At 50.4% G+C, this 8,248-nt stretch overlaps 1 protein-coding gene across 2 annotated transcripts in view; it reads right to left on the reverse strand.

The window, feature by feature from the left end:
- Nucleotides 1–7,207, reverse strand: part of DNAJB13 (DnaJ heat shock protein family (Hsp40) member B13) — a 35,547-nt gene extending 28,340 nt beyond the window's left edge. The window contains exons 1-3 of one of the 2 annotated variants that reach the window (XR_006736200.1): nt 7,057–7,168; nt 1,987–2,090; nt 815–976 (exon numbers count right to left, since the gene is read on the reverse strand). Coding sequence is in view for 1 of the 2 variants with exons in the window: in XM_045555493.1 (XP_045411449.1) it covers nt 815–976; nt 1,987–2,090; nt 7,057–7,124 (334 nt within the window). In the remaining variant the exon portion in view is untranslated. Of the gene's footprint in view, nt 1–814; nt 977–1,986; nt 2,091–7,056 lie in introns of both variants that reach the window. The other variant, XM_045555493.1, reaches the window with a different exon arrangement.
- Nucleotides 7,208–8,248: the final 1,041 nt, after the last annotated feature.

Below are 8,248 nucleotides of genomic sequence, written 5' to 3' on the forward strand. Positions count from 1 at the left end.
TTAGCATTCCTTTTACTCCCCACTGCTTCGCCGCCACTTGGGACACCCCCCACGTCCCTGACTTAACCCACGACAGAAAGGACGCCGGAACTTCGGCTGTCGCAGGAAGGAGAGGAGCGCCCTCTGGCGGCAGCGCCTGGCAATGCCGGCAAGTGTTAGCTGTGGGCGGGGAGGGTCGAGCACCGGTCCTCCCTCCCGGCCCCAGGCTCCACTCCCCTCCGCGGTCCAGCCCGGCCTAAGGCCGCTAGAGGCCCCAGGCTGCAGCCTTCTGACTCGGACCAGCGAATGACTTATTTAAGCACCTAATTCCCTGTATTGAACCCCTTTGGGCTTCGCATGGCTAGAACAGTATCTGTTTCTGCACCTGATCCCTGGCTAATACGTAGTACCTAGATTTGCATACAAATGAATAAAGTAGATCGATATATACTATAATATATAAAATAATCTCTAAGATGTAAGTGAAAAAAATCAGTGTATACAATGTAGTCCATTTCCATAACAAAATATAAGGCTTATGTAAAAATAAATATAGGCTCATAAATGTGTAGAAAATTTCTGGAAGGATACGTAAACTGTTAACAGTGGGTGGCCGCTTCTGGGGAAGGAAAGGGAGGGCTAGAATTTCTTTTTCAATAAATTCTGTTTTACTTTTTTTTACCACGCATTATATATATATGTGTGTATGTTTGTGTATATATATATAATATATATATTTTTAAAGTAAAAATAAAAACAAAACTACTCAAAGAAAAGCATGTTTTACAGCTGTGTCCTTTCCCAGTAAGGCAAGGGGTGGGGTGAGACCTCTTACCACTGAAGGGGTTGTCTCCCCCGAAGAACTCGTGGAAAATCTTTTCAGGGTTGCCGTGGAAGACGTAACCAGTTGTCCATGAAGTCTGGGATCCAAACTCCAGAGGAATCCCGCCCTTCAGGCCCTCCTCTCCAAATTTGTCATAGATGCTTCTCTTCACAGCTGTGGATGTGTGTCACTTTGAGGAGGGGTCCAGCTTTGGGGGTTAGATAGATGGCTGGGGCTGGGAAGCAGAAGGACATGGGGAAAGGGAAGGCATTTATTTCCCAAGTGCCTGCTGTCTGCCAGTCTTTGGAATGAGACCCTAGAAGTTAGGGGTTCAATTTCATTCTGGGTGGACCCAGGTATGGCCCGTATGGCCAGATGAGAGATGGGGAAGACAGGTGTTTGCTGGGGTGGGGGTTGGAGGAAGAACTGAGAGACCAAGGGTCAGGCTATAGCCCTGGGATTTGGCCTAACTCGTTCGTTGTCTTATCTGGAGTAAATAGAATCCTAGAACCTTGAAATTTTAAAATCTAAGAATTCTAGAGCCTCCAAATCCTAGAGCTTTGAAATCCTACAGTCTAAGGACTCTGAAGTCCTGAAAACTCGGAGTGGGAGAAGCTTTAGTGATCTGGCTGTAATTCTGCACGGGAGCTGTGATTTGCGTGCTTTGTGGACCCACTCTGCTGGTTTCCACAGGAGAGACATCTCCTAACTACTCCTGGCCCTTCTCTGCTCCTTCCTACTCCTGCTGGCCTTGGGGAGGGGGAGACTCAGGCACTGGGGGAGTCTGGGAAGGATGGCGCCTGCCCAACTTCGGCCTTCTTCCCCTCTGGAGCAGGCACCTCACTCTGCTCCTCCCAGGAAGGTTCTGGCCCTGCAGGGCATGGGTGGGGGATGGGGAACAGCCCAGCTCCTGCACTGCCCTGCCTGGGTGAGCACGTCACCCTAATCTTCGGCCACTTACGCCATGTCCTCCAACTTGAGTCTACTGAGAAAGGCAATTCTTTACTGTTTTCTCCGTTTGTCTAGATTCTAGGCAGGGAAGAGGATGTTTACTCTCTGTTGGGCCTCCTTAGAAAACTCAGCTGCTGGGAGACTTAAGAAACAATGTTAACAATGTTAACGGAAGGCTGGGCAACAGAGATCTCCTGGAGCGACCCCTCCTGCTCAGCCCCACAGTCACTCACGGTCACTCAGCACGTCGTAGGCCTCTGCTATCTGCCTGAATGTCTCTGCTGAAGATGGCTCAATTGACATCAACGGGTGGTTCTTAAGGGCGAGTTTCCGGTACCTAGAGGAGGGAGGGTGAATACAAGTGGTAACAGCTGACCTGTTTCTGCGGGGCTCGGTTCAGAGCTGGCACCAGTGTCTGCTGCCCAGCTATGCATCGAGGGTGTCTCACAGGGCGCGGTGGCCGTGGAGGTGCATCGCTCGGACCTACTTGAAGAATACCTGGTGTAGGCAATGTACCTATCTCAGCAGCTGCCCCTGGTATTTGTGGGGAGGCTACACTTCCCCCCACGCTGCCCAGGCCAGTGCCTAAGCATGGTGGGGATATCAGGGCTGTCCCATTCCTGTGAGACACAGGACACCTCCAGTGACAACCTTTGCTTGAGGACTCCCCACCAGCCCGGCTGAGATTTTCCCTGAGTCACGCTGAGCTCTCCCACCCAAGCCTCCTCTGTCTCCTGTCGCTGGTATCAGGTCTGCACCATGCTCCGAAGGCTGTCCCTGCACACTCCTGCTCCCTCCCCTTCATCTTCCACAGGGGTCCCCCCCATACATTGCACACACGTCTAATCCCACGTCTCATCCTTCTGCTTCTTAGCGTGCCAGAGCTGACACACAGGCTTCTTGGGAGCATGAGATCGAGTCAGGTGTGCAAAGGGCCTGGCACAGAGAGGCCCTCATGCCTGTCAGATGTTGGCTGCCCCCACCCACCCCTGTGCTCGTTCTTCCCCCACTTCTGTTTCTGCCCAATCCCATCAGTGACGAGGAACCCACAGCATCTCGGGATGTATCGTCAGTGTCCCAGGGGGTAAGAGAGGGCATGGACTGGGTGGTTTGTGGACAGTGTAATAAAGGGACCATTCGCCAAGGCTCAGGAAGACAGGAGGGAGACCACAAGGGACAGCCCAGTATCTAGGAACCCAGAGGTGCCCTGAGCCTGTCGGAGTGAGGAAACCTGGAAGGAGACAGTGTGTTCACAGGGCCCTTGGCAGGACCTGTGACCTTCTCTTAAGGGACATAAGCAACCTGAAGAGACCCCATGGAAGGGAGCTGGGGAATAAAGACCACGGCCCCACTCTCCTCCCTCCTGATCTCCGGCTGGCCGCGCTCCCCTTGGGCAGGACGCAGCAAAAAGGAGGCCTGCAGGTGCCGTGGAACAATCAGCTTCCCCCGGCAGGGCGGAGTGGGCGGGGAAGGGTGGGAGTGGGTCTGGAGGCCAAACGGAAGACATCCAGCATGGACTCTGAAGTCACAGTCCAAATCTGACCCCACATAGCCTCAGGGGGGTCAGAGTGTGGCTCCTCTTCCCCTGCCCACACCCGCCATGTTTGTGTCCCCAGAGTTCGGTGGCATCTCTTCTCCACACCCTCTCTGGAGGCCAGGTCACCACTCACAGGGCTGATGCCTCCCCCACCTCTCTCTCAAAGCAGACCCCTTCCCTAGCCCTAAACTTCCATATCCAGCTGCCTACTTGCTATCTCCTCTCCAGCGTCCCACAGGCACCACAAATTCAATGAGCCCAAACATGAGCGCATTTCCATTGCGAAATTTGAATGCTATCTTTGACTCCAAGTTCTCCTTTGTCCTCTCCACCGTCACCCCATCAGTCACCAAGTCATGTCAGTCTTTCCTCCTAAACAGTGTTCCGTTCCTGCTCCTTTATCCCTGCAACTACTGCAGAGCATGTCTCCCTGTATCCAAAAGTCCCTTCTCCAATCCATTCTGTGCGCTGCCACTGCGTTAATCCTTGATCTCTCTCTCTCTCTTTCTCTCTCTCTCTCTCCAATTTGATGCTTCTAATATACTCTCCATCCAAAGCACCCTCCTGCTGAAACCCTTCATTGGGCTCCCCTGTTGTCTCCGTCATACAATCTGAATGTTTCACTAAGATCCAACCACCCTCTCAACCCCGTTCTCCCTCCCTGCTCCCATGACCTCTCCTGCCCTCCTGCCGCGTCCTGAACCTCTCACCACTCTCGAAACTCTCCGTTCTGTATTGCTCCAGGCCCTTGCACATGCTACTTCCTTACCTGTAATATTCACCCCTCTGCAGCTCCTCCTAGCTCCTCCTGGCAATTTTAAACTTGGCCTTCAACATTTAGCTCAGGGCCAAATCCTCCCGGCACTTTCCTGACTGCCAGCTAGCTTCCTTTCTGGGTTAGGGTCCCCTTCCAGAGTCCCCAGTGCCTTTTTCTTCTTTCTTTTTGAGACAGAGTCTCACTCTGTTGCCCGGGCTAGAGTGCCATGGCATCAGCCTAGCTCATAGCAACCCCAAACTCCTGGGCTCAGGCGATCCTCCTGCCTCAGCCTCCCAAGTAGCTGGGACTGCAGGCATGCACCACCGTGCCTGGCTAATTTTTCCTATATATATTTTTAGTTGTCCAGATAATTTCTTTCTATTTTCAGTAGAGACGGGGGGTCTCACTCTTCCTCAGGCTGGTCTCGAACTCCTGACCTCGAGCGATCCTCCCACCTCGGCCTCCCAGAGTGCTAGGATTACAGGTGTGAGCCACCGCGCCCGGCCCCCCCAGTGCCTTTGATCCCAGTACTTAGCATGCTGTGTTTCAGCTGTCTGTGGACTAGTGTGTCTCTCCCACTAGACTGTAAGGTCCTGGGGTTGCTGTGCCCAGCCCTCCGTGTCCCCCGTGGCTAGCACCGAGCAGGAGTGAATACATGAATGAGGTGAGCTCACTGGCCTGCAAGGCAGTCCCGCTTGCTGTGGGACAGCTCTGACCTTCAGGCAATGCTCCTCTTACTGAGCTGGGTCTGCTGTCCTGCGACTCCCTCATCCATAGGAGACCTGGCCCTGCCCTGGGGGCCTTGCAGAGGGAACGGCTACCTTCAGCGACTGCAGTGAACGGCCCGTCTCAATTATAAAGGTCGCGGTCAGTGATAATTGCAAGTAAATTCTATCAATGAGTAGAAGTAGCAAGGTTTGAGAAGAGTTTAGTTAGTTTTACATGGAAATTTGAGTGGTTTCAAGATTATCCCTGCAGTAACATCACCTCATACACTTGGCTTTCCTGAAGGGGAGAGAAAGGGGCGGCGTCACAGCTCGGACGCTGTGATGATGAGCCCAGCGCAATTATGAACTAGCATGGTGCTTTTCTTCTTACATAAGTTTAGCAATTTGTTTTGGTCGATATCTAGATACTCCCATGGGAGAGTATGTCATACATGTGACTCAGCCCCTAAGTGTCATTGCGAAAAACAAAAACGCTGCAGGGGAGAAGGGTTAAGGATTATTTTTGAAACATATGCAGTTCTTTCACTCACTCTTTACATGACATGGTTTCACATGCGTTGCGGGACATTCTCACATATATTATCTCACCTAATCCTATTTTAATACCACAGCAACCCTTATTATTACTTTAGAGATGGGGAAACAGGCTCTCGGAGTTTAAGCAATTGCCCAGAGCACACAGCAGGCAGGCAGGGAGCCTGGATTCACATCCAGCTCTTTCCAAAGCGAAGTTGTGCTTACCTTCTGCGCTTCAACTGCCTCCTGCCTGGGAATTTTCCCTAGACAGGTCCTATTGGCCAGTGAGATCCCTGCACAGCGGATGATATTCCAGAACAACTGTTCTTGAATTGTTTCTTGAGTTTGCGTCTTGTTTCTCCAACCACACCGCAGACTCTCCACTTACCCCTCTCAGATCCCCTCCGGGACCTGGCCGGGGATGCGCTCAGAGCCAGTAGTCGCGGTGTCTGAATGCTGGCTCTGCCACTGACTAGGTGCGTGGCCTTGGCATAACAACAGCAGTTGCCTCCCGGGGTTGTTGTGAGGATCACATGAAACAGTGACGGACAGTGCTCAGAACAGCACCCACACACTCAGCTATTCTCACTGCCCGACTTCATTGAGACTGAGTTATTATCCTAGATTCCTTTTTTCTTTAGTCTCCAATGATCCACTTTTTTTTTTTTTTATTTCAGCTCATCATGGGGGTACATAAGTTCAGGTTATATCCAGTGATCCACTTAATCGCCAAGTCCCTTCTCTCCCCTCTCTCCAGCCCACTGCCCTCCTTCACGCCTCATCTTTTGCCTTGACTACAGCAGCTTCCTAAGGGTCCCTCTCCCTCCAGTATAACCTTCCACAGCACCCTGGACGGCCGCTTTTGCAACACTCATAGCAGCAGTGTCGACGTATTCAGTATCTGTATCCACCAACAAAATTAAGGGGTATGAGATAAGGAAGCATATCTGTCTGATTCAGTTATATTTCTAGCTGCTACTACTGCATTTAACCCATAGAGTAGGTGTTCAATAAATATTTGTTTAAAAAACATTTTTTTGGAAAAATGTACTGACTTTCGTCCTAGACTTTCTTAGGGATGGACCACAGAGTCCTTAAGACCTGATGGAAGTATTCAGAAATACAGTGTAGTCAATGCCAAACCCTGTGTGATGGCCAGAGTGACACATGCACCTGGCCAGGCCACTCTCTTGTTCACAGTCCTCCGGTTCTTCATGATATTCAGGGTGAAGTTCAAATGGCTCCTTTGTCTCCCTTTCACACCCTGGAAAACCGAGGCACCCAGTAGAGGAGACAGGGCATAGAGCGTAAAGCAGGACGGGTTGGGAACAGGCTGAGGAGCCTGGGCCCTGACCCAGCCCAAAGCCAGGACCTACGTATGCAAGAAGTAAAAGGAGGGCCTATAATCCTAGCATTTTGGGAGGCCAAGGTGGAAGGATCGTTTGAGGCCAAGAGTTCGAGACCAGCCTGAGCAAGATTAAGGCCCCGTCTCTACAAAAAATAGAAAAAAAAAAAAATAGCTGGGCGTGGTGGTGCTTGCCTTTAGTCCCAGTTACTCACTTGGGAGCCTGAGGCAATGCCATGGCACTCTAGCCCAGGGCACAGAGAGAGACCCTGTCTCAAAAAAAAAAAAAAGAAGAAGAAGAAAAAGAAGCAAAAGAAGGAACAAGGTTTACCTGAGAGCTCTAGGAGAGCTCAGTTTGGAAGAGATGAGGGCAGGGCCTGCCCCAGCACACCCCTAAGGCCTGGCTCCCATGCAACTTACGCCTTCTTGATCTGGGCATCCTCTGCATTGCGAGTGATCTGGAGCACGGAGTAGTAATCCTGGCCCATGTCTGGCTGGCAGTGAGTCTGTGGCTAGTCCTCACACCCCAGCAGGGCTGTTAGTCTGCGTTCCTCTGTTGCTCCTGACAACCGCACAGGGGCACTCTGGGAGTTGTAGTCCTGCCTTCCCAAGCAAACCGCCCTCCCAGCTCTGCCTCCTGCAAGAGCAAAGGAAACATATTGGGAGAACTGGGGCTGATTCTGTGACCCTGATTAAAGTCACTCAACCCAGAAATCGGAGTGTCACAGAGCCCCATTTTATTTTGTTTTTGTTTTTAAGGAGAGCAGCATTAGCTGTAATTAAAACTTTTTAGAACAAATTCATTTGACTAATTTTTTAAAATACATTTTTTGTCCAGATGTCGTACCTCACACCTATAATCCTAGCACTTTGGGAGGCCAAGGTGAGAGGATCACTTGAGGCCAGGAGTTCGAGACCAGCCTGAGCAAGAAACCCCAGTTTCTACAAAAAATAGAAAAATTAGCCAGGCGTAGTAGCAAGTGCCTGTAGTCCCAGCTACTCAGGAGGCTGAGGCAGGAGGATCCCCTGAGCCCAGGAATTTGAGGTTGCAGTGAGCTATGATGACACCACTGCACTCTAGCTGGGGAGACAGAGAGAGACTCTGTCTCAAAAAAATAAATAATTTTTTAAATTTTAGAATAGTTTTAGATTTTCAGAAAAGTTGAGAAAATAGTACAGAGTTCCCATATACCCCACACGCAAGTTCCCCTATTATTAACATTTTATGTTAGTATGATACATTTGTCACAATTAATGACCAAAACTTTCTTCAGATTTACTGGTGTTTAACCTAATGCTGTTTTTTCTGTTCAGGATCCTGTCCAGGATATTACATTTAGGTGACAGTCATATCTCCTTAGGCTCCTCTTGGCTGTGACAGTGCCTCAAACTTTCCATGTTTTTTATGACCTTGACAGTTTCAGGAGAAATGGTCAGGTATTCTGTAGAATGTCCCTCAAATGGATTTTTTTTTTATTTTTATTTTTTTATTTTTTTTTGAGACAGAATCTCGCTCTGTTGCCGGGGCTAAAGTGCCGTGGCGTCAGCCTAGCTCACAGCAACCTCGAACTCCTGGGCTCAAGTGATCCTCCTGCCTCAGCCTCCCGAGTAG

The sequence above is a fragment of the Lemur catta genome, chromosome 7 (genome assembly GCF_020740605.2).
Source record: "Lemur catta isolate mLemCat1 chromosome 7, mLemCat1.pri, whole genome shotgun sequence".
NCBI lineage: Eukaryota > Metazoa > Chordata > Mammalia > Primates > Lemuridae > Lemur > Lemur catta.